Here is a 27,498-nt window from a genome sequence, read left to right as displayed (position 1 = left end):
TTCCATGGTATGAAGCAGTACCATGCGTATGAGGCCTTACTTTGTGTATAAATCCTTTGCCGCTTAGAACTGTATAATCATATAGTTGGGTTTTGTCTTTTACTATTTATTATCATACATTAGATCACATAATAAACTGTGCAGTAGCTCACCACAGACAGATAGGGCAGTTACCGAAACAAATTATATTTTCTAATAGAAATATATTAATTGCTTTTAATGGTAAGTTAAAAGTGAATCTACAATTGAATCGATTATACAGGTACAGAGAATTATCTGTCAGGTGATTCTGTTCCATCAGTCAGAAACAGTTACCACTGACACAAAGATTACTGCAAAATGGGTTCATTATAAGACTTTGGGATTGAATTAAGGCCCCATTCACACGAACGTGTTTTCGCGGCCGCAATTCCCCTGAAAATCCACGGGAGAATTGCGGCCCCATTCATTTCTATGGGGCCATGCACACGACCGTAGTTTTTACGGTCCGTGCATGGCCCGGGAGCCCGCACCGCAGAAAGAACGGACCTGTCTTATTACGGCCATGTGCTGCGGTCCGGGCTCATTGAAAATAATGGCCGCGGCCCTGTGCATTGCCCGTGATTTGCGGGCGGCTCGCGGCTGACAGTCCGCAGCCGGCCGACCAGAAAATCACGGCTGTGCACACGGCTACGGTCGTGTGCATGAGGCCTTAATCTGTGAACATCTATTGTAAATTCACCTCTAATTTCTATACACATATTTATTAACGTCAACTCAACAACGATTTAGCAAATGTGTCAATGGAGGTGGAGCAATAAATCTACTTGTAGATCAGCACCTTGGCAATAGGTTAAAATCAGATTTCAATAAACATGTAAAAGTCATTTCGGAACTAATACCTGAATATTTCTTTTTTTGGAAGCTGCAGGAGATAGCCAAGTATCCCCAGAATATGTCATACTAAATGTTGCTTAGTTTTTATAATGACTTTAAGAACCAAAAGGTAAAGGCACGTAACAATTTATACATTTAACTTTTATACATTATTGCATATGCAAATTTCACTGTAAAAGTAATAACTATATAATAGGCTAGACGAACATGAGGTTTGATAACAGTGCCCTCTCATAACATAAATGTGCGAGTATTAGATATCTATGGTGTCATATTGGGAAATGGTTTGTTTGATCCATTCCAAGTATTTCCCAACTCTTGCATAGACACCAGGAGGGTGATGGTATCCGAATGACACGATGCCTTCTAAAGCCCCATTACACACAAGGGGTCCACCTGAGTCTCCCTATAAACACAAGAGGAAACAAAAATACAGTTAACTTTTTGAGGAGTCAGCAGTGTATCCCCATTGTACCGACAATAGCAGGAATGCTGAAGTTTTGTGCATAGAATGGGATCTGATCTTATCAGAACAAAGCAAGAAAACTTGGTATTGTTTAGGAAATGTTTCCCTGCTGATGGGATCTGATCCAGTTCTTGGCATAAAATACATAGCGCCTGTGCGACCTTAAAGTGGCCTATCAGTTTGCATAGTACTTTACCTGGCTGGAGTCTGTGATTCTGTTGTGACTCCCTGCACAGATCATCCCATCACTGAGTCCAGGGTAGTAACGGCGGCACAACCTGCGGCTCGTAATAGTTACATTAGTCTCAAATAATTTATTTGTGGCATGTGTCTGGTCAATAAGTCCCCAGCCTGCAACACTGCAGGGCGTATCTTTTGGAAGGTCACTGGTGCTGGTAGGAAGTGGAATTGTCTCTACATATTCATTTATCTCAGCCCGGGATGAAAGCTAGTAGGAGCAAAAATATAAAGGGCATTAAAACAAATGTCCTGGGTTATAAGCTTATACGTACAATTCAGGAAGATGAAAGCGTTACCTTTTAGTACATTGGTAATTGTAGTTGCATATCCTTGTACACTTTAAAGCTGACTTTTGGAAATAAAGCAGCCCCTTCATAGCTTACTAGGCACAGCGACGAACACATTCGTAGAAGCTGTGCCTTAGATTGTAGTTCCGGTCCCATTCAAGTGACAGATGTGTGCGGCACTTTGCCTGGTAAAAATGTAAGCTGATTGGTGGGGGTGCAGGGATTCAGACCCCCACGATCTGATATTGATGGCCTATACTTAGGACAGCCCATCAATATAAAATGCACGGAGAACCCTTTTAACCACTTTTGTGGATAAAATGTTTGAAGGTTTTCTAAGAGATGCTATCCTGAAGTATCTCAATGAGAATAAAGGTATAACTCCGTATCAGCATGGGTTCATGAGGGATCAATCCTTTAAAACTAATCTGATCAGCTTCCATAAGGAGGTATGTTCTAGACTGGACTCGGGTGAGTCATAGGATGTCATAGATCTTGATTTTTTTTCAACGCATTTGATACTGTGCCACATAAAAAGTTGGTACATAAAATGGGAATGCTGGGACTGGGGGAAAATATGTGTAAGTGGGTAAGTAACTGGCTCAGTAATAGAAAACAGCGATAGGTTATTAACGATTCACGATTGAGTCACTGTTACTAGTTTGGTAACACAGGGGTCAGTATTTGGCCCTATACTATATAAGAGGTTTATGAATAACCTTATAGAGGGATTGCACAGTATAATATCCATTTTTGCAGATGATACCAAATTGTGTAAAGTAAGTGACACAAAGGAGGACAGTGTTCTATTACAAATGTATAAATAGATCAAATTTCATACGGAGATCTTTCTCAGGATCTATTTATATCCTGGACTGTAACGATCACAAGGAGGAATCCACTACATTTAAGAAGGTTTTTACACAAACATAGAAGGGGATTCTTTACTGTAAGAGCAGTGAGACTATGGACCTCATTTCTAGAGGAAGTTATGGTGAATTCACTGAAAGAGTTCAAGAGAGGACTGGATGCCGTTCTTGAGTGTAAGAATATTACAAGTCAAGTTTACTAGATTACTGATGATGGGTTGCTGATCTAAGGATTTACTTTGATATATTTGCCATATTTGGAGTCAGGAGGGAATTTTACCTCATGGGGATATTTGCCTTTAACTGAATCAACCTTGCGGGAGAATAGGCCGAACTGGATGTTACTTTGTATGTTATTATGTTACCAATAGCTAGAATGAACTACGCTTCCCATCAATTTCTCTTGGCTTCATTTGAGAGAAGAGATAACGAGTCAAAAATTGCAATACATGTTTTCTATGTGTATTATGTACTGGATGTGCACCTTAAATATGTAAGTAACGTAATCCGAGTGCAAGGTGCTCTGAACAGTAACTAAGAAGACAGAGAAGAAACTCTGTAAAGATTTACACAGCCTACAAGAAGACAGCAGGACGATCTGCCAGTTGGGGCATCCATGTTCTGCTTTTTTCTATGAGACACATTTTGCTTACTGCCAGTCTGCTGTTAGTATATACTCTAATTTCTTGTGTATATTTTTGACTGTATGAACTCATTAATCTTACCTTCAACAACAAGACATCATTAAAAGGCAAGGATGTTTCATAATCGTATTCTGGATGCAGGTGATAGCTCTCAACCCCGAGAATCTGCTGTGTTTCCTCTGGCTGAGTCACATCATGAGCCCCAAGGATGACAACAATGTCCCTGTAAAGACATCATTTGCTTGGGATCATATAATGTTGTATATCTTGTTTGCTGGTCTAAATCAGAAAAATCACTGGAAAATCCCATGTTTCAGTGGATATATACTGGAAATACTTTGAAGCTATAAACCTAAAATTTCAAAAATGATCATATGCCTATCCTATATGAAGCAAAAAATGAAAAGTTATTCGAGCTGATTATACTAACGACAAAACGGACTGAAAACTTTTTACAATTATATATACATTTGCTTTATTGGAGGACACCCAGCATGCATCCAGTACAATTGGCACATTTAACACTGCTAGTTTACTACTAATGAACTTATTTCAATTAAGATATTAGGTTATTAATATATGGTCATTTAGAGAATTAGAACCTAGTGGTTAGACACAACTTTATTAGGAATAATCATAACATTCAAGCACATAAAATCAAGAAGTACCTCTTTAGTGTTGCACACCTTTTTGGTGAAACTTTTCTGTTTTTGCGCACTTTGTAAGAACTCTATTTTCTAAGCAGGATGTCTCATCAAGACAGGCAGACAATTAGGTCAGACAAGGCCCAAACATATATTACATGGTCGCCTATTCATTGAAAAAGGCCGACAAGTGAGCGGCTGCTGCAGGGGAATTGTATGGCTAGCAGCTACTTCTGAAGGCTACAGCAAATCATTGGGCTAGCTTTGATTTGAAAAAGGTTAGTCTTCATGGGACACCCTCCTTAAAAAGTTTTTAATTTAAACCTATCTAACTTTGTATAGATGAGTGGTTGTCTCATTTAGGCAGGACAATTACTGCTTTCTCTACAGCCTGCCCAGTGTTAATGTATTTAAAATGTCCATACTTATTGTTATAGATACAAAAAATAACACTTTAAATGTTATATACACTGGCGTAGCTATAGGGGTCGCAGCGGTCACAATTGCGACCGGGCCCCTGAGCCAGGGGGGCCCACAGCCCCCCGCACCACATCAATAAAAAGTTACTATAGTAACTCGGGCCGCGGGCCCCTGTTACTATAGTAACAGACTGTACTTACCTTCCTGGTTCCGGATCGCAGCGGAGGTCCTAACGTCAAGCGCTGTGCGCAGCGCATGACGTCACAGCGCTATGCGCCGCGCACAACATCGAGAGGACTCCCGGGACCCGCCAATCAGCTGTTTTGAGGGGGCTGCAGCACTCGTACGAGAGCTGCTTCCCCTTCATTCCGGTCACACTGTGAATCCGTGTCGGCGATTCACAGTGTGAGCGAGTAGTGAAATTAACGGGAAGCAGCTCTCGTACGAGTGCTGCGGCCCCTTCAAAACAGCTGATTGGTGGGTCCCGGGAGACCCCGACACATCAGCTATTGATGGCCTATCCTGAGGATAGGCCATCAATGTTTAGGGACTGCACAACCCCTTTAAGCCTACGATGTAGCAGGCTTAGAGAGCCCATTAGACAGGATCACAGATTGTGTGATCCTGTCTGCTGGGCCCTGTATCTAAGCCAATCACATGGTAGGCTTAGATACATGGCCCATGTGTGATCCTGTCTGATGGGCCCTGTATATAAGCCTACCACACTGTAGGCTTAGATACAGGGCCCCAGCACACAGTAATCTTATACTGTATAAGATTACTGTCTGCTGGACCCTGTATCTAAGCCTACCTTGTGGTAGGCTTAGATACAGGGTCCCACAGACAGTATCCCACATGGGCGCTGTATCTAAGCCTAACACATGTGTTACTAACAGGTTTTTTTGTGTGTTTTCTTACAGGTTTGGTCGTTGGACTACGTCGGATTCCAGGAGTACTTCGATGACGGCTTTTTTTTTATTATCAATAAAATGGTTAATGAGTGTTTTTTTTTTATTGCAATAAATTATTTTTTCTATATCTTTGTGTTTTTTTTTAAAACTATATTACTACCGCCTTAGTAATAGCCGCTGGCTGATTGACAGCATCCATTGCTAAGGTGGGGCTTAGTGTTAGCCGGTGCAGAGGCCAACACTAACCCCCTTTATTACCCCGGTACCCACCACCACCAGGGGTGCTGGGAAGAGCCGGGTACCATCCAGTACTTGACCATCTGTAGTGATGGTCAGCCACTGGGGTGGCCGCAGGCTGGTATTATCAGGAGGGGAAAGGCCAAAAACAGTGGCCCTTCCCACCCTGGTAATGCTAGGCTGCTGCTGCTTTATTGTATCTGGCTGGTTATGAAAAATGCGGGGGAACCCACGTCATTTAAAAAAAAAATAATAAAAAATAATTGGAAAGAACGATGTCGGGTCCCCCCCCAATTTTCATAACCAGCCAGATACAACACAGCAGCAGCAGGCAGCATTACCAGGGTGGTAGGTGCCACTGTTTTTGGCCTTCCCCAGCCTAATACTACCAGCCTGCGGCCGCCCCGGTGCCTACCCGTCACTACAGATGGTCGGGTACTGGTTCATTCCCGGCTCTTCCCAGTACCCCTGGTGGTGGTGGGTACCGGGGTAATAATGGGGGTTAGTGTTGGCCTCTGCACCTGCTAACATTAAGCCCCGCCTTAGTAATGGAGGTTCTCAATCAGCCGGCGGCCATTACTAAAGCAGTGATAATAAAGTTTAAAAAGATACAAGCACATAGAAAAAATATTTTATTGAAATAAAAAAACACAACCCCCATTCACCATTTTATTGAGAATAAAAAAACGCCGTCATTGAAGTCCTCGTATCCGAAGTCCAACAACCGAACCTGTAAAAAAACCACAAACACACAAAAATAATCAGTAACACATAAAGAAGCAAAATTATTATTCTTACCTTTCCTGGGTCCAGCGCTGGAGCCGCAATGTCAGCGAGCTGAGTCCTGTATCTAATCCGATCATGTGTGATACTGTCTGCTGGGCCCTATATCTAATCCAATCATGTGTGATACTGTCTGCTGAGCCGCTGTATCTAATCCTATCATGTGTGATACTGCCTTCTGAGCCACTGTATCTAATCCTATCATGTGTGATACTGTCTGCTGAGCCACTGTATCTTATCCTATCATGTGTGATACTGTCTGCTGAGCCACTGTATCTAATCCTATCATGTGTGATACTGTCTGCTGAGCCACTGTATCGAATCCTATCATGTGTGATACTGTCTGCTGGGCTCTATATCTAATCCAATCATGTGTGATACTGTCTGCTGAGCCGCTGTATCTAATTCAATCATGTGTGATACTGTCTGCTGGGCCCTTAGTGACGCCCCTGGCTGCTAGTGCTGCATTGTTAGGTCACTTAGGAGACCCAGCAATGCAGCTGAAAGCTGCGGACCGTCGGCCATGAGAAGTTTGCGGGGGGAGGGGGGCCCAATAAGAACTTTTGCATCGGGGTGCATGAGCCTTTAGCTACGCCCCTGGTTATATAAATAGGGTAGCCACCAGGCCAGTAAGAAATGTAAAGTATTTTGCCCAAAAACACCCATGTACTGGGAGCCCTACCACTGAGAACACAACTGATCATGGGGAGGAGGGACCCGAACCCAATGTTCCTCCTAACTGCACCATCCACAGAGAGGAGGAGCTTGAATGGAGCGGTGGTTGAGCATGAGCCCGCCTCAAATTAAATGTCTATGGGACTTATGGAAAAAGACGAACTTGGTACTCGGCTGTTTCGGTCACTCTCATAGACTTTAAATGGATCGGCGGAGCGAATGCTGAAGCATTGCTCGATTCAATGTCCTCCTCAGTGTGGTCGAGCAGTAAGGAGAAACAGGGGTTCGTGACCTACGTTCTCACGATTGGTGGGAGTGATAGGTGATAATTGTCAATTCTGGGAATACCACTTAAATGGAGTATTTCGAGAATCGACATTTGTCACCTATCCCAGTATAGGTGATAAGTGTCTTATCGTTGGGTGCCCCAATGCTGGGAACCCAACTGATCCCTAAAACAAAGGTTCTGAGCCCCCCAGGCCTCCTCACTCCACAACCACAATGAGGAGAACTTTGAATGGAACGGCAGATGATCATGCTTGGAGCAGCTACATTCAAAGTCTATGGGACTGACAAGGACAGCCGAGAACAGCTCTCGACTGTTTCCGTCAGCCCCATAGGCATTTAATGGATTGAGAGGGCACATGCTCGACCTCCGCTCCATTCAAGCTCTTTACTGTGCTGGGTGCAGAGAGAAGGAGAGGGGCTTGGGACACCATTCTCGCGATCTATTCGGGTCCCAGCGGACACTTCTCACCTATCCAGTGGGTAAGTGATAAATGTCGGTTCTGGGAATATTCATTTAATATTATTATTGCTGTATATAGTTTGTTGAAAAATGGGACAACCCAATATATATAAAGGGGAAAAAAAGGTTATTTTGCATGAACTTACCCATAACAATGAGCAGCAGATAAGACCCAGCCTGGGGTAATAAGAGAACCACCACAAAAAAAGTCATCAATTTTCAAGTACGTCATGTAAGGTCTTGAATGTGGTTCGGCTTCGTCCCCTCCAATAATCTCATGACGAAACTTTTCTATAATAAACATTACATTTATTAGGACAGTACAATTTTGTATTCTGTAAGAGCAACACATTAGAAACCTTCTTTTGTCTACAGCGATAACTACAAAATTAAAAAAATGTAAAAAAAAAAAACATATCTGAAATATCTGACATCTTTTCCTTACAGCAAACAGGCCACAGAATATTTTTTTTTTACATTTTTATGGTTTTAAAAATATTTTTAACATTATATAAACCCACAGAAAGCCTTGTAGATACCAGAGTCATCAAAAGCCCCATACATAGCAGGGGCAAACACAGGACTTTTTAAGGAGGGTTTCCAAATGTGTTGGTGCCCAGAGCAGAGATTGGAAAATTCTCCCCATTAGACTTTGGCGCGTTCTGCATGTACTGAATTACTGATTGTGAATATTCCTGGTGATCTTAAGAATGGTTTAGTTGCTAATACCCAGTATCTGTAGTGATCCAGGTGATGAATCATGTTCATGTTATGTATTTAATCCCCCCTGTGTTTCATATGTACAGAAAGTATTTTATCATTTAACTTTATGGCTTGTTCACAATGATTTGGAAGTTTCCAGGTACTAAGTCTCCTAAGTGCACCCTTTCATATAGTGTAGAATGGCCAAACAATTCAGCAGCAAGCGCATGCAAACAATGCTTCCCTGTAGTCACAGTCCTTGAGAATAGCTTCTGGGGATGCAATCTTACTAGAAGATGATTGAACAGTTGTAACATGTTAAAGAAGAAAAGTCCCTTTTGTATCTATTATAGATTTGGATGGCCTATACACTTTTTCAATTCTGTAGTAATCTTGTGTTGACTGACATGTAAAATACGAAAAATCAGAGGCATAACATTTGTTGCAAAATTTCCCAATAGCACCAGTTCACATTCATATCAATGGGTTGTCTGAGTAATGCAGGATGGGACCTCCAGAGTGAGAAATGCTCTTTGTAACCTCTCTCAACTCTTGCCAAGAGATGAGGATACTAAACAGGGGACCCCCTCTATTAACTCCCTAATTGGTTATATGAAAAGGAGCTTTGTAAACTGGACAACCCCTTTAATAATATTGCACATAGACAATAAATATGTCAATAAAAAATTCTTCTTATCCAACTGTGGTACCGGAGATCAGCGTTTAGCGTTTAGGGGAGAAACGTTAACAGCATGCATTAGAAAGTAAGTGTTATGGCAGGAAGGAGGTGAAGGGAACAAGTGAGCCCTAATCTACCCACCGCCCTGTCCCTGCCTACTTGCAACGACCCGCCCTAGGCGACGGGGTACAACTTGGCGGCGGTCCCTACGCTGTCTAAGTGCAAGGGAATACAAACAGGGAACAAGCAAGGGAAGGGGCAGTAGCCCACGGAACGCCGCGAGGAAACGGAGCGGTGAATGAGCCAGTCAGGATCAGGATGTAGTGGAGTATACAACCGGGAGCACGGAGCAGGAAGCAAGCCAGGGGCAGAGCGAAGCAGGATAAACGGAACTGAAGCAAGGCAGAAGCACGGCAGAAGCAGGCTGGAGCAAGGCAGCAGTGGGGCCAGGAATCCAAGAAGAATAACAAGCAAAGAGGAAGAGAAAACGGCAGGTATAAATGGACAGGGGGCGGAGCTAACTCCGACTGACCAGGCCGCGATAGGCTCTCCCACTCCTGAGCCTGCCACCCTGATTGGTGGGAGCCGGTGTCAGTCTCAGAGGTCTGGCCTCAGGTGTCGACTGATTAATCCTGGGAGTATACCCAGACGTAGTGCCTGGCAGATCTTTTACAGTACTCCCCCTTTTATGAGGGGCCACCGGACCCTTACTAAGAGGACCCGGTTTAGTGGGGAAGAGAAGGTGGAACCTCCTGATCAATACCCCAGCGTGAACATCTCGAGCAGGTACCCAAGTCCTCTCCTCCGGCCCGTATCCTCTCCAATGGACGAGGTACTGGAGGGAGCCCTGGATCATCCTACTGTCCACAATCTTGGCCACCTCGAATTCCACCCCCTCAGGGGTGAGAACGGGAACAGGAGGTTTCCTCGAGGGGGACCAGGACGGGGAGCAGCGTTTAAGGAGGGAGGCATGGAAGACGTTGTGTATGCGAAAGGATGGGGGCAGCTCCAGACGGAAGGATACAGGGTTGAGGACTTCAATGACCTTATAAGGTCCAATAAATCGGGGAGCAAACTTCCTGGACGGGACCTTAAGGCGCAAGTTCCTCGACGACAACCACACCAGATCCCCGACGACAAACCGGGGGTTAGCAGAACGTCTACAATCAGCCTGAATCTTTTGTACGCTCTGGGACGCCTCTAGGTTCTTCTGAACCAGGGCCCAGACTGTGCACAGTTCCCGATGAACGTCCTCTACCTCGGGATTATTGGAACAACCAGGGGAAACGGAGGAGAACCTTGGATTAAACCCGAAATTACAGAAAAACGGGGAGACCCCTGACGAGTTACTGACCCGGTTATTCAGGGAAAATTCGGCGAGGGGAAGGAATGAGACCCAATCAAATTGACAGTCAGAGATGAAACACCTTAAATATTGTTCCAGGGATTGCTTAGTCCTTTCCGTTTGGCCATTAGTTTCGGGATGGAAGGCGGAGGAGAAGGACAGATCAATCTCCAACTTTTTACAAAAAGCTCTCCAAAATAAGGAAACAAATTGTACCCCTCTGTCAGAAACTATATTGACTGGGGCCCCATGGAGACGCAGAATGTGTTTAACAAACAAGGAAGCTAACGTCTTGGCGTTAGGTAGTTTCTTAAGGGGCACAAAGTGGCACATCTTGCTGAAGCGGTCTACTACCACCCACACCACCGACTTGCCCTGAGATGGAGGCAAATCGGTGATAAAATCCATGGAGGTATGGGTCCAAGGTCTCTGGGGAATGGGCAAGGAACGTAGTAAGCCCGCAGGTCGGGACCTAGGGGTCTTGGACCTAGCACAGACCTCACAAGCGGCGACGTAAGCCCTAACGTCTTTAGGCAACCCAGGCCACCAATAGTTTCTGGTAATGAGGAGTTTGGTACCCAAGATGCCAGGATGACCAGATAGTGCGGAGTCATGGTTTTCCCTGAGTACCCTTAGACGGAATTGCAGGGGGACAAACAGTTTGTCCCCAGGGAGGTTCCCGGGAGCTGAACCTTGATCAGCCGCGATGTCAGAGGCTAAATCAGAATCAGTGGCAGAAACAATTATACCAGGGGGTAAAATACAAGCAGGATCCTTCTCAGAAGGAGGATTGGCCATGAAACTATGTGACAGTGCATCAGCCTTAATATTTTTGGACCCAGCCCTATAGGTAACCAAGAAATTAAATCTGGTAAAGAATAGTGCCCAACGAGCTTGTCTAGGATTAAGCCTCCGGGCCGATTCTAGGAAAACCAGATTCTTGTGGTCAGTAAGGACCGTTACCTGGTGTCTGGCCCCCTCCAGGAAGTGACGCCACTCTTCAAAAGCCCATTTAATGGCTAAAAGTTTGCGGTTGCCAATATCATAGTTACTCTCCGTGGGCGAAAACTTCCTAGAGAAGTAAGCACAGGGGCGGAGATGGGTGAGGGAGCTGGTACCCTGGGACAAGACGGCCCCCACTCCCACCTCGGACGCGTCAACCTCCACAATAAATGGCTCCCTTTCGTTGGGCTGAACTAGCACGGGGGCCGAGATAAAGCACTTCTTGAGGGTCTCAAAAGCCTGGACGGCCTCAGGGGGCCAATGGAGGACATCAGCACCCTTGCGAGTGAGGTCCGTAAGAGGCTTAGCGACGACCGAGAAGTTGGCAATAAATTTCCTGTAATAGTTAGCGAACCCCAAAAAACACTGTAGCGCCTTCAGGGAGGCAGGTTGGACCCATTCCGCCACAGCCTGAACCTTGGCAGGGTCCATGCGGAATTCATGAGGAGTGAGGATTTGACCTAAAAATGGTATCTCCTGTACCCCAAACACACATTTTTCGGTCTTCGCAAACAGATTATTTTCCCGGAGGACCTTCCTGACATGCTCCACGTGGGAGGACCAGTCCTTGGAAAATACCAGTATGTCATCAAGGTACACTACAAGAAAATTACCCAGGTAATCTCTCAGAATTTCATTAATAAAATTCTGGAAGACGGCAGGGGCATTACACAACCCAAAGGGCATGACTAGGTATTCGAAATGACCTTCGGGCGTGTTGAACGCAGTTTTCCACTCATCCCCCTCTTTGATGCGGATAAGGTTATATGCCCCCCGTAGATAGAACTTAGAGAACCATTGGGCCCCCTGAACCTGATTAAAAAGATCCGGAATCAAAGGAATGGGATACTGGTTCCTTACTGTGACCTTATTCAAGTTCCGATAATCAATGCACGGCCTAAGACCACCATCCTTCTTCCCCACGAAGAAGAAGCCAGCACCTACAGGAGAAGTCGAGGGGCGAATGAAACCCTTGGCCAGGCATTCTTGGATATACTCCCTCATAGCTTTACGTTCAGGACATGAAAGATTAAATATCCTCCCCTTAGGAAGCTTGGCACCAGGCACCAAATCGATGGCGCAATCGTAATCTCTATGAGGGGGCAACACCTCGGAGGCCTCCTTAGAAAACACATCAGCGAAGTCCTGAACAAACTCAGGAAGCGTGTTTACCTCCTCCCGGGGAGAAATAGAGTTAACCGAAAGACATGACATCAGGCAATCACTACCCCGTTTGGTGAGATCCCCAGTATTCCAATCAAACGTGGGATTATGCAGCTGCAACCAGGGAAGACCTAATACCAGATCGGACGATAATCCCTGCATCACCAGTACAGAGCACTGCTCCAAATGCATGGAGCCAACAAGGAGTTCAAAAACAGGAGTATGCTGAGTAAAATAACCATTAGCAAGAGGAGTGGAGTCGATACCCACTACCGGGATAGGATAAGGTAAATCAATAAAATAAATTTTTAGAGACATAGCAAATTCCACAGACATGATATTAGCAGATGAGCCAGAATCCACGAAGGCACTGCCAGTGGCAGGGCCGGGTCGTTCCACCGAGAAGCTACGCACCACTTTCTAAAATCAGAACAGTATTCCTCAACAGGTCTCCTACCCTGACGTAAGGTCACCAGCTGACTCTCGGCTAAGGCAGTCCTGTCAGTCTCGTCGTAAATGAGTCCGAGGGCAGAGAAAAAACGATCAACGGAGGAAAGTTCAGGGGCGTCAGGAGCCAAGGAGAAGGCCCACTCTTGGGGCCCTTCCTAGAGTCGGGATATAATGATACCCACCCGCTGGTTCTCGGAACCTGAGGAGTGAGGTCTTAGGCGGAAATAAAGTCTGCAACTCTCCCGGAAGTAGAGAAAAGTCTTACGGTCCCCTGAGAACCAGTCAGGTAACTTGAGGTCGGGTTCTAGAGGTGAGGTGAGGGGTACTACTAAGGCAGCGTCAGACTGGTTGACCCTCTGAGCCAGGGCCTGGACCTGTTATGGAGAGGCCCTGCATCTGCTGGGTCAGGGTCTCAAGGGGGTCCATGATAGCGTCAGCGTAGAAGAAATGGTAGACTAGGTATGGGCTTGTTATTATGTTATGGCAGGAAGGAGGTGAAGGGAACAAGTGAGCCCTAATCTACCCACCGCCCTGTCCCTGCCTACTTGCAACGACCCGCCCTAGGCGACGGGGTACAACTTGGCGGCGGTCCCTACGCTGTCTAAGTGCAAGGGAATACAAACAGGGAACAAGCAAGGGAAGGGGCAGTAGCCCACGGAACGCCGCGAGGAAACGGAGCGGTGAATGAGCCAGTCAGGATCAGGATGTAGTGGAGTATACAACCGGGAGCACGGAGCAGGAAGCAAGCCAGGGGCAGAGCGAAGTAGGATAAACGGAACTGAAGCAAGGCAGAAGCACGGCAGAAGCAGGCTGGAGCAAGGCAGCAGTGGGGCCAGGAATCCAAGAAGAATAACAAGCAAAGAGGAAGAGAAAACGGCAGGTATAAATGGACAGGGGGCGGAGCTAACTCCGACTGACCAGGCCGCGATAGGCTCTCCCACTCCTGAGCCTGCCACCCTGATTGGTGGGAGCCGGTGTCAGTCTCAGAGGTCTGGCCTCAGGTGTCGACTGATTAATCCTGGGAGTATACCCAGACGTAGTGCCTGGCAGATCCTTTACAGTAAGAGCATTGTACATGCTCTGATATATATATTTTTTGAATCAAGTACATTTTTATTTTTATTTTCAGCAAAAATTCTCTGATATTTTATGTGTGTTGTTTTTTTTTTAGTAAAAATTGTAGAACCCCTTAATGTGTGCAATTTAACAAATATGATAAAGATGTTACAAATGTATACAGTTAAGTCTCTGTTCACATCAAGTTATGGGAACACATTCGGCATATACATCAGGAAAGCCTCCCGGTCGAATAAGCCAAATGTAGCCCATAGCTCCATGGGCCCCCATTCACCTTTAAGCTTGCATTGGAGTGGAATGTATTGGCGTACCTTGTTTTTTTAATGTATAGGAAAACGCAGTAAACGGCACTTTCCTATACAGTGGGCCATCGCTAAAAACTTACACTGAGCAGTATACTTTTTTTTAAAACATTACTATACAGTGGCATACGTCAGAGCCATACGTCCGGAAATACTCCAGACATTTACCACCGAAGTATTACTCTGATGGGATGTGAACAGAGCCTAATATGGAAGACAATGTAATTACTTAATTTTGCTATACACGGTAATAATGCATTACGACAAAAAGGGCTTTAGTCCTTTACTCTACTGAATACTGGAAAACTGACCTGCACATGGGGTTGATATGAAGAAGGTAGAAGATAAAAAGATCACAAGGACGACCTCAATGTGTTCCATCTCACTCTGCTTTCAAGGCTTCTACAAACTCTCTGCTTCTATTTCCTCTTTATGATCTTGTCACCATTGATAATATCTGTAGTCACACCCTAATAGTGTATTGGCAATAGTTTTGTAGTCACGGAAATCGAGGATAAGTTTGCACAAGAAAAGATTATTATACATGAGTATCATTCATCACATAATAACATATTTAATATGAGTTATTTGTAAGTTTTATTTATAATACAACTCTCTCCCGTTCTTTCCCCTGCCCATACATCAAAACCGTACTGGAGATGTATTGCAATTACATCATCAATACGTCCTACCCATGCTTCTCAAGATCAGTGGGGCACCAGGCTGATCTCCATATTAGCATAGAGATCCAGCATAGTTGACCAATATATTCAGGTGCTTCCTAGGAAATAAAGGGTCATTTTTGTCATTCAAGGACTGTTCCCTTTCGTGGCCCTATGGTGGCTTGCAGCTCCGAAACTTCAAGTCCCATGGAGTTGACATACTGAGAGTCAGTGGCGGATTAAGTAGACCATGGGCCCTGGGCTGTTACCCAAACTTGGGCCCCCCTTCCTCACCGCCGCCCTGCAACTATTTTTGACACTACTTTTTTGGGCAAGCATTAACAGTGTTACGGTTTCCCTTGTCACAGGGCTGTGTCCCTACATACTGAGAGTATCACACTGTGCAGGGACACAACCTCCTGACAAGGGGAATTGTCTATCAGTCCTGGACTAAAGAAAGACTTTTTGTGAAATACAAGGATTCCTATAATAAACATGTCAGGAGAGGTGACAGATTCTCTATAAATCTAGTGACTCACAGGTGACGACGTCTCACATTCTAGTAGTTTTTTTCCTCTTTTCTTCTCCATCCGGTCCAGCGCTCATGACGACTTCTCCCGGCCATGACTCATTTCTGCAGAATTTGCCACTCAGACGTCTCCTCACTTTTCCAACATTTCCACACCTATAAACGAAAATAAAGTTATCATGGTGCCACATACTGTGCCCCTAAATATAATAGCACCAAACACTGCGTGCCTGAATATAATAATACCACACACTGTAAAACACCACATACACACAGCCCCCTGTACATAGTGCCACACACAGCCCCTGTAGATATTACACACCCCCATAGATATCGCCATACACAGCCCCCTCTATATATCACACATCCCCCCCGTAGAGAGCGTTACACACAGCCCCATATAGATAGTGCCTTACAGCCCCCTGTAGAGAGCGCCACACAGCCCTCCCCCTCTTGTAAATAGCACCAAAAAGCCCCCCCTATAAAGAGCGCCACACACATACCACTGTGGATAGCACTACACAGCCCCCCTTGTATATAGTGGCACACAGCGCTCCCCCTTGTATATAGTGGCACACAGCGCTCCCCCTTGTATATAGTGGCACACAGCGCTCCCCCTTGTATATAGTGGCACACAGCGCTCCCCCTTGTATATAGTGCCACACAGCGCTCCCCCTTGTATATAGTGGCACACAGCGCTCCCCCTTGTATATAGTGGCACACAACGCTCCCCCTTGTATATAGTGCCACACAGCGCTCCCCCTTGTATATAGTGCCACAAGGTTATGTACACATTTAAAAACTTAATATCATAATTATATATATATATATATATATATATATATATATATATATTACCCAATTACACTAATATAGACATGTAATATATTACAATTTACGGTAAACAATGACCATTACAAATAAAAGGTCTATTTTAGGGTAAAACTATGTTATTACCAAAAAAAATAGCTGAAACGTAAAAAAGCTTATTTGTTTACTATTATTTTCAAACTTTATGAATAAAAATTGTAAAATAGCAAAAAAGGTGTGTATAAAAACGATAAAAAACGAAACCTGCATTGTCTACGGAAAAAACGTCGCAAAAATCACGTTGTTTTTATTTATTTTTTATAAAAATGTGTGTTTGGTGCAACTTTGTAATTCCGTTTTATTAAAAAATATTTTTACTTTTTGAGATACAGCTGCTTTGTATCCTGTATCCGTCAGGTCAGCAGGACTGACAGGATCAGTGACACGCAGGATCCACCTCAAATCTATCACATCTAAGATTATAATTTAGCGCAGGGCCCGTTTCACTGATCCAGTCAGTCCTGCTGACCTGACGGATACAGGATACAAAGCAGCTGTATCTCAAAAAGTGAAAATATTTTTTAATAAAACGTAATTACAAAGTTGCACCAAACACACATTTTTATAAAAAATAAATAAAAACGACGTGATTTTTGCGACGTTTTTTCCGTAGACAATGCAGGTTTCTTTTTTTTTTATCGTTTTTATACACACCTTTTTTGCTATTTTAGAATTTTTATTCATAAAGTTTGAAAATAATAGTAAAAAAATAAGCTTTTTTAAGTTTCAGCTATTTTTTTGGTAATAACATAGTTTTACCCTAAAATAGACCTTTTATTTGTAATCGTCATTGTTTACCGTAAATGTTATTATATTACATGTCTATATTAGGGTAATTGGGTCAGCGCTAGCGTTACAACAATGATTGGCGGGGGGGGCGACGACGGTTTTTATACGGCTTTACTTTCCTATTTTTTTATTACTGTGGTCTGTTCATCAAAGGTCAAAAAAGACCTTTGGGGAACTTTATATATATTTTTTCTTTCTTTTACACCATGTTTTTCCCCTGTAACTGGAGCTGCACAGCAGCCCCAGTTACAGGGGAAATCAGCCCTCTCATAGTGACGATTGTCACTAATAGGGCTGTGCTGGGTCTAGTAAGACCCAGCAACAGTCTGCCACTAACGGCACCCGGCGATCATGTGACCAGTCACATGATCACCGGGAGGAATAGAGACAGCGCCGCTGCTGCTGTCTCTATTCCTATACACAGCGTTCATTGAACGCTGTGTAAGAAGACATCGGAGAAGACAGAAGCAGCGAAAGCTGCTTCTGTCTTCTCCTCAGGGTCCCCGGCAGTCACTGACAGCCGGAGACCCGACATTCAGCTGCCCGATCGCGCGGGCAGCAAGTTAAAACCCGAGCCGTAGAAAGTCTATGGCTCGGGTTTTAAGGACCCGTCCCTGACCGCTGGCCGTAAAAATACAGCCAGCGGTCGGGAACCAGTTGGGCAGGAGAATAAGCCTGCTGTACTGACCTCAGCGCCGGTGACCGACCGCCCGGCTCTTGTCTTGCAGATTCGGAGTAACAGAACAGCCGTCCGTCGCTGTTCTGTTACTCAATGGCGGTGGCCCGCACTTGTCAGGGAGGCGTGTACTACCCCTTTCCCGGCCAATTCCCTGCTCCTCCCCATCTCATCTTCGTTAGTTAGCAGCGCTAGCGCGCTGAATAGGTACCTTTGCAAGATGATGTGCGGTTCGGGCTGCCATGGGCCCCCTGGGAGCCTCGGGCCCCGGGCGGCCGCCCGAATCGCCCATATGATAATCCGCCACTGCTGAGAGTGCAGAAGGAGACATTTAGTAATTGTTTTCAGGCTTCTCACACCTCTTGGTCATATACTGTATACAATGCCAGGTATCTTGAATGTATTTGTCACCCTTCAGCAGCAGAGCATACCTCAAGATTCATGGTTTAGATTCAGCAGTTTCTGACTGCTCTAACAACAGCACTGGTAGGCACACAGAGGGCAGAAAATCTGAGATATATTTCTAGTAGAAGGACCAAGCTCATAATTGTATTTTTATTTTATTTCTGGCTTTATGGCCGCTTTAAGATTAGTGTAATATGGGCCTTTTTTGGCGCCAGGTAGTATGGCGGCAACACCTGGACCTGAGGCGCGTTCCTATTGCATCCGCAATACGGATCTAAATCTCATGGTTTTCTTTGTTAGGGCAAATCGGTATCCAATGGTGCATGCAGCATTTTAGTTTTTTTTACGGCGTCCGACTTTGCATGTGTCCATGCAGAAAATCGGTCATGTGTATTAAATCATTGATTATTATAGGGTCAGTGTGCAAACAGTATTGCGCTCATTGTAGACTAGGATACCACACGGAGATAGCAAACGGTCAGGTGAATTAGGTCTTAGGGTCAGTTCACACGTTGTGTAAATACTGCAGTTTTTCCACAACAGAATTTGTTGTAGCAGCAAAGTGGATGAAATAAAACAAATCTCATCCGCATGCTGCGTAAATACTGAGCGGAAAAAACGCTCAGAAATTGACCTGCGGTGCAGAATTTTATTCCGCAGCATGTCAATTGTATTTGTGTAAACGCTGCCTATTTGTTGCGTTTTTTTACGGCGGGTTCGCAGCAAATCCGACGCAAAGAATGCAACTCACAAAAAAAACTCTCATACTTACTCAGAAGTCTGTGTTCCCCCCTCCAGCACGGCCTCCTGGGATGAAGTTTCATCCCATGTGACCGCTGCAGCTAATCACAGACTGTAGCGGCGGTCACATGGGATGAAACATCATTCCAGGAGGCTGGCCTGGATGATGTCAGAGGGCTGGCCCTCCTGGTATGACACTTCATCCCATGTGATCACCGCTGCAGCCAATCACAGACTGCAGCGGTCGCCTGGGATGAAACATTCTGCAGTTTTCCGCAGCGGACATTCCGAGCGAAAAACTGCAACACAGTTTGGTGTGCTTTTTCGGACAGAATTCCTTGTGGCGCACAGGGCGGATTTACTGCATGCTTTTACGCAGCGTATCCGCCCCGTGTGAACTCGGCATTAGTCTGTTTTATATATGTTGTAATAGTAAGCTTATGAATAAATAGCTGCTATTGGTTAAACCATCCTGTTGACATTGTTAACCTGCAACTAAAAGGGATCAACTGACCAGCTGCAGAGGCGGACCCAAACTGACGACCGTAAGATGAGACGTCCATAACTAGCCCTTCAAGTGCGACCAGCGCTGATTTGTCTAGTAGATGTGAGTACATGTAACCTAATGTTTTTTACATTATAAACATTATTTTGTTACATACTACGCTATACTGTGGGGGTTTTCTGGCGTCTTTTCTTTATAAGAAATAAGCTAGATGCCTAGATCTACACTATAAACGCATTATCCTTGTTGAGTTGTATTAAGATACAATAAAATAGTATAAGTCCTCCTGCACACGGGACGTCAGTGCTCCATATTACAGTAGCAGCAAAGTGGATGAGATTGGAACAAACATCATCCGAACGCGGCAAAAACAATCTGCAAAAATCTGCAGAAAGTGAGCTGTGGTGCGGATTCTCAATCTGCAAAATGTCAATATATCTTGTATAAGCGCTGAGGAATTTCTGCATGGAAATTCCGGACAGAAACTCCGTAGCATTTCTGTCCCATGCCCAACCCTCCAGGTTCATGGAAGGCTGCTGTAAACGGCAAAAAATTGCCGCTATTGCATTACTTAAAGGCTATGTCCACATTTCCAACCAATCTACAAAGTGTCTTAATTAAAGATCTCTTACGATTTTGGGTCTACAGCTCCTATGGAGCCCTATGTATCTTTATGGTGACAGAAAACTCTTTATGGATTGATCCTGCAGGCATGCTCCTTTTCATCTGACCCCTGATTTTTGCGGACCTACCAAATGTATGTTAGTAAAAATTATGGGACAGATGGTAGGCCGCAGTATCAGACTACAGTATCAGACTACAGAGGGTATGTTTGTAATCAGTTACCATGGAGTCACATAGGTCTGCATAGGAGCTGCTATTTTTAATTTTATAAACATAAAAAAAATTAGGCAGGTGGGCTCACACAATTTGATCAAAATGTGCGGCTAAGAACCTCACTTTTGTAAGTAAAAGTAGCAGTATTGCAAATTTATCTATATACAGTGAATTAGGTATTCTGAGCGTTTGCAGAGTGCTGTTGTAATGTTTTTTACTTTTTACATACAAAAAAAAAAATTCCACTGGTGGCTGAATAATAGTAAATGATTTCAAAATGCACTCCACACAATCAGAACCATATATCATAGCTGTGGAACCAGGGGCGTATTGGGAACGTAAAGAGGCCCTGGATAAAATGTAACAGTGGCCCAATGTTGTGGGTGGCTCTAAATTGGCAGCAAGCGGGGCTAACCCCAGTTCTCGCGATAGGTGGAGGTCCCAGTTGTGGAACCCCCATCAATCAAACAATTATCAACTATGCTGTTGATAGGTGATTATTGATGATTGTGGGAAACGCCTTTAATACTATGATTTACATAAAATAGCCAGGTGGAAATCCTCTGAGGCATTACTACGCTGAGAAGGGGAGTCACTTTTTGAGAAGGATCTGGGTGTACTTGTAGATCATAAACTAAATAACAGCATGCACTGTCAATCAGCTGCTTCAAAGGCCAGCAAGATATTGTCGTGTATTAAAAGAGGCTTGGACTCGCGGGACAGGGATGTAATATTATCACTTTACAAAGCATTAGTGCAGTCTCATCTAGAATATGCAGTTCAGATCTGGGCTCCAGTTCATAGAAAGGCTGCCCTGGAGTTGGAAAAAATACAAAGAAGAGCAACGAAGCTAATAAGGCGCATGGAGAATCTAAGTTATGAGGAAAGATTAAAAGAATTAAACCTCTTTACCCTTGAAAAGAGACGACTAAGGGGGGACATGATTAACTTAAAGAAATATATTAATGGCACATACAAAAAATATGAAATCCTGTTAGATGTAAAACCCCCTCAAAAAACAAGGGGGCACTCCCTCCGTCTGGAAAAAGAAAGGTTCAACCTGCAAAGGCGACAAGCCTTCTTTACTGTGAGAACGGTGAATCTATGGAATAGTCTACCGCAGGAGCTGGTCACAGCAGGAACAGTAAATGGCTTTAAAAAAGGCTTAGATAATTTCTTAGAACAAAAAAATATTAGCTCCTATGAGTAGAAAGGTTTTACTTCCCCTTTCCCATTCCTTGGTTGAACTTGATGGACATGTGTCTTTTTTCAACCGTAATAACTATGTAACTACTGAGTAGACAAGGTGGGAACGCACCACTGTAGTAGGTGGTCCTTGCCTACTACAATGGTAAATGCCTGCTTTGCCTCTCTTGTTTTAAAGAATTCTAAATTTATTATATTCATTATGCCCCCACTGTTCCACGCCTCAGTAGTCCTTACCATTGGGAACTTTCCTGTGAATGAAAGGCGCAATCTAACCGTTTCCCATCTCGGAGTACCGTTCTGCAGCGGGTTCTGTGACTGTGAAATATATGGGACGAAAATCAGTCATAATCGGTTTGATCAGATTTCATTCTGTTTTTTGGTAGGCAAGATGACAAAAAAACACATATACGGTGATACCAATTATTTGTAGTTCTTTTTGGCATTTGGTTAGGGACTTGGAGATGACATCGTTTGATCGCGGTGTATTGTGCCTGTCAGTGTAAAGCTGTCAGGCATCCTATTAGGGCAGTTAGACTAGAGAGCCGTAAAAATGAATGTTGTAACCTATGACCAGCCTGTTTTGGCCTTAAAAGTGTCCCTCCAAAGTTACCCTCCTGCCCGATCTGACATAGAGCGTAGAGAGTCAGTAACTGTATGCTGGGCGGTACAGTTGCCGAGGCAAACGTACGTCCCCCTGTGAGTATTGTGCACAGGTCCTAATAATTAAAATATGACACGAGCACGATACTCGCTGGGCGTCGTACGGTTGCCTCGGTAACTGCTCTCCACACCCGATGTCAGATCATGCGGGCGTTGTAACTTTGAAGGGACACTTTAATCACCAAGCAGTTTTTTCATTATCACATTCATAACTTTTTTATATTTCCGTCAACATAGCTGTATGAAGACTTATTTTTTGGGGGATGAGTTGTATTTTTTAATGGAACCATTTTGACATGTATATATTTTATTGATTAACTTTTATACATTTTTGGGAGGGGAGAAAAAAAAAAAGCAATTTCACAATTATTTTTTGCATTTTAAATCTACACCGTTCACAGTGCGGTGCAAATAACATGTTACCTTTATTCTATGGTTCGATACGATTACGGTGATATCAATTATTAATTAACTTTTATCCCATTTTTTGTGGAAGGGGGATGGAAAAAAAGCTATTTTAACATATACGTGACGCATGTGTGATCGCTAGGGACCCCCAGCTACGAGGAGAATGGGGGACCAAAATTCCCCTGAAGTGCTCGATGAGATTGTAGTGCTGATGCGCTTCATTTATTTCTATTGAGCTTACAGAGACAGCGGTCTCAGAAGACCCATAAAAATCAATGGAGCTCTGGTCCATTCTCATTGAGCACTTAAAGGGGTTGTCCACTACTGATCACCTATCCACCGAGTTCTATATCTGAAAAAAAAAACACTCCAATGGCTATAAAGACATATAAATAAAAAACAAAAAACATTGGGTCTCATTTATCAAAACGGTTTAATAGAAATGCTGGCCTTGTTGCCCATAGCAACCAATAAGTGCCAAGCTTTAATTTCTTAAACTGCTATGGAAAAATGGAAGCTGCACTGTGATTGGTTGCTATAGGCAGCAAGGACAGTTTTTCGGTTAGACAGTTTTTATAAATGAGGCCCTTGTTTTAAAAGTTAGACCTTTACTTTAAAGTTCTATAAAAGTTTATGTATAATAAAACTGCTGCTTAGTCTCAATGTCAATTGATACAGCATTCATGAAAAGAGAGGATTAAGGTCCCATGCACAAGACCGTAGATTTTATCCGTAATTACGGTTCGTAATCATGGACCGTATTTTCGGACTCATTAATTTCTATGGCCGACGGACACCTTCCCGTATATTTACAAGAAGGTGGCCGAGCCGTATAAATGCTCCGTAAAAAATAGGACATGTCCTATTTTTTTGTTTAACGGACCGTGCTCCCATACTTTATAATGGGAGCACAGCCCACAGGCACGATCGTATGCATGAGGACGAAGAGAACTGAAAATGAGTAATTTTGTGCAATTTTATGATACTGATTCAAGCTCATCCCCTCCCACACTTAATAATCTGAGTAGAAAAATTGTATAAAAAATTGCTGTTCTGTCATAATTGCTGGATACTTATTGAGACTACATTTAGTTGAATCTAAGGTTTAAAATAATGGGGATTGGGTTTACCGAAAACTACTTGTTTTATCTCCACTTTATTATTGTTCTATGTCTCTATTTTTATATCATATGTTAGTAGACTCATATAAAATGATACTAGATTAATTGTAATCCCATACACCTAAAATGATTACAATGTTTATTACAAATGTTCCAAAAAAATTCTCAATAATTAGACACTGAATTTGTGTTTTTACACAAATCAATGATAATGTAAATTTTTCTTTGTCTGCCACAGCTTTTCTAGTTGTATATTGTTAGATAAGTATTAATCTGTTTTGGACAAAGTCATGCATGGGGAGATAAGCCTCTGATCTGATTTTCCGTTGGAAAAGATAAAAATCTGTAATTTTGCACAGTAAATTTAATCTCGGATTTCTAGTGTATAGTATCAGAGAATTGCAATACTAAGCGTTTTAATAGCTTTTTTTTATGCGTTTTTAGTGCGGCCAGATGTTACAATAAAGTCTATAGTGCAATATAAAAAGCACTACAGACATCTTTGAAGCAATTTTAGGGTCAGAGGTTTTTTTTTCCCAAACGCTGCATGCTCTGGGTATGGTGTTTTTTCAGACTTTTCTCACATAGGCTTCTCTGTAAAGCTGCATTCACACGAGCATGTCCGATTTCGGTGTGTAAAAAACGCAGCGTATTTCTTACATTTCATGTCCGTATGCATTGTGTATGGCATCAGTGTGCTTTGCGTGTGGCATGCGTTTTTCACGCCCATGCAAGCGCTTTTAAATTTCTGCATTTGATGCGTGAAACACGGACAGCACACAGATGTTGTCCGTGTGCTGTCCGTGTTTTTCACGCACCCAAAGACCTCAATGGGTCGACAAGGTGCGCAAAACCGCATCAATATAGGACATACAGTGAGTTTCACGCAACGCACACTCGCAGTGTGAAAACTCATTCATGTCTAAATAGGCCCATTGAAATTAATGGGTCCATGTGCTTTCCGTTATTTCAACGGACAGCACACGGATGCAGAACACGCTCATCTGAATGAGCCCTAAGGCTTCAAAAATGCCAGAAAAAAGAATGCACAAAATGTCACTGAATGAAAAACTCAAACCGAAGACTCCATAAAACACTCTGTTCCATTTTTCAAAATGGTGGCGTTTAAACAGGCCTAACAGACTAACTGAGCCATGTGAATGGTGTTCCTGCAGCTCCAAACGACATAACCTTGGCACTTAGGGTATGTTCACGCGGCCGCGTCCGCGTCCGTAACGGCCGAAATTACGGGGCTGTTTCTAGGAGAAAACAGCCCCATCATTTCAGCCGTAGCGGCATGTGCAGGCGCTTGAACGCCGCGTCCATTACGGACGTAATTGGCGCTGCTTTTCATTGGAGTCAATGAATAACGGCTCCAATTACGCCCCAAGAAGTGACAGGTCACTTCTTTGAAGCGGGCGTCTATTTACGCGCCGTCTTTTGACAGCGGCGCGTAAATAAACGCCTCGTGTGAACAGACAAACGTCAGCCCATTGCTTTCAATGGGCAGATGTTTGTCAACGCATTCAAGCCGTAATTTTGGACGTAATTCGGGGGTTAATACGCCCGATTTACGTCCGTAATTAGTGTGTGTGAACATACCCTAAGTGTGCTGACATATGGTGATCGGTCTCTTGCGGTATTTATGGGCTTTTTCTACCCTAGAAGCACTGCTGAGAATACCTTTGTTAGGGTCTGTTCACACATAGCGTATTTTGTTCCGGAAAATCCGCAGCATAATACAGTAGCAGCAAAGAGGAAATCCGGTATATCCGCAGCATAATACTGTAGCAGCAAAGAGGAAATCCGGTATATCCGCAGCATAATACAGTAGCAGCAAAGAGGAAATCCGGTAAATCCGCAGCATAATACAGTAGCAGCAAAGAGGAAATCCGGTAAATCCGCAGCATAATACAGTAGCGGCAAAGTGGAAATCCGGTAAATCCGCAGCATAATACAGTAGCAGCAAAGAGGCAATCCGGTAAATCCGCAGCATAATACAGTAGCAGCAAAGCGGAAATCCGGTAAATCCGCAGCATAATACAGTAGCAACAAAGCGGAAATCCGGTATATCCGCAGCATAATACAGTAGCAGCAAAGAGGAAATCCGGTAAATCGCAGCATAATACAGTAGCAGCAAAGAGAAAATCCGGTAAATCCGCAGCATAATACAGTAGCAGCAAAGAGAAAATCCGGTATATCCACAGCATAATACAGTAGCAGCATAGAGGCAATCCGGTAAATCCGCAGCATAATACAGTAGCAGCAAAGAGGAAATCCGGTATATCCGCAGCATAATACAGTAGCAGCAAAGAGGCAATCCGGTAAATCCGCAGCATAATACAGTAGCAGCAAAGAGGAAATCCGGTATATCCGCAGCATAATACAGTAGCAGCAAAGAGGCAATCCGGTAAATCCGCAGCATAATACAGTAGCAGCAAAGAGGCAATCCGGTAAATCCGCAGCATAAAACAGTAGCAGCAAAGAGGAAATCTGGTATATCCGCAGCATAATACAGTAGCAGCAAAGAGGCAATCCGGTAAATCCGCAGCATAATACAGTAGCAGCAAAGAGGCAATCCGGTAAATCCGCAGCATAATACAGTAGCAGCAAAGAGGAAATCCGGTATATCCGCAGCATAATACAGTAGGAGCAAAGAGGCAATCCGGTAAATGCGCAGCATAATACAGTAGCAGCAAAGAGGCAATCCGGTAAATCCGCAGCATAATACAGTAGCAGCAAAGAGGAAATCCGGTATATCCGCAGCATAATACAGTAGCAGCAAAGTGGATGAGATTTGAACAAGTTTCATCCACATGCTGCGTAATTGCTGAGCAGAAAAAAGGCTCCGAAATTTACACGCGGTGCGGTTTTTCAATCTGCACCATGTCAATTGTATTTGCGTAAACGCTGCTTATTTGTTGCGGGTTTTCCCCATTGAATTCAATAGGGAGGTAAATCCCACTACAAACAGCAGATGTTGCGGGTTTTTTTGCAGCGGAATCGCAGCTATTCCGATGCAAAGAAACGCAATTCAGAAAAAAAGTCTTATTGTTACCGAGAAGTCTGTGATTCTTCCTCCAGGCCAGCCTCCTGGGATGACGTTTCATCCCATGTGACCTTTGCAGCCAATCACAGGCTGCAGCGGTCACATGGGATGAAACGTCATCCCAGGGATGCAGAGCGTCATGACGTCGCCATTGTAAGCATCTTATTTTTTCTCTGTGCAGTTTTCCAAGCGGACAATACGTCCGGAAAACTGCACCGCAATTTGGTGCGGTTTTTCGGTCGGAATTTCCTGCGGCACACAGGGCGGATACGCTGTGTGCTTTTTTGAGCTTGAGGCTGGATTCACACACATTGTTTTTTGGCGTTTTCGTTGGCATTTTTATACTACGTTGGTTTTAGGTCAAAAACTGCGGCCAGTCTATATTTAAAGTGCAATATAGAAAACACGACAAACAAAACGTTTTGACTTGTGCCATTTTTGGGGTCAGTGGCAATTTTTTTTAAAACGCCGCATGCTCCTGGTATGATGTTTTTTCTGGCGTGTTTCCCATAAGTT

General features: G+C 43.8%; 1 protein-coding gene across 1 annotated transcript; it reads right to left on the bottom strand.

Annotated features, from left to right (window-relative positions):
- Nucleotides 1–168: 168 nt before the first annotated feature.
- LOC142741755 (mast cell protease 1A-like) lies at nt 169–14,911 on the bottom strand. Its single transcript, XM_075851092.1, has 5 exons — nt 14,833–14,911; nt 7,947–8,091; nt 3,464–3,605; nt 1,539–1,790; nt 169–1,282 (listed from the first exon to the last, which is right to left on the bottom strand). The coding sequence occupies exons 1-5, from the start codon at nt 14,900–14,902 to the stop codon at nt 1,130–1,132; spliced, it is 762 nt and encodes a 253-aa protein (XP_075707207.1). The 5' UTR covers nt 14,903–14,911; the 3' UTR covers nt 169–1,129.
- Between the last annotated feature and the right edge of the window lie 12,587 nt (nt 14,912–27,498).

This window comes from Rhinoderma darwinii, chromosome 1 (genome assembly GCF_050947455.1).
Source record: "Rhinoderma darwinii isolate aRhiDar2 chromosome 1, aRhiDar2.hap1, whole genome shotgun sequence".
NCBI lineage: Eukaryota > Metazoa > Chordata > Amphibia > Anura > Rhinodermatidae > Rhinoderma > Rhinoderma darwinii.
This window is presented reverse-complemented; position numbering and strand designations above follow the sequence as displayed.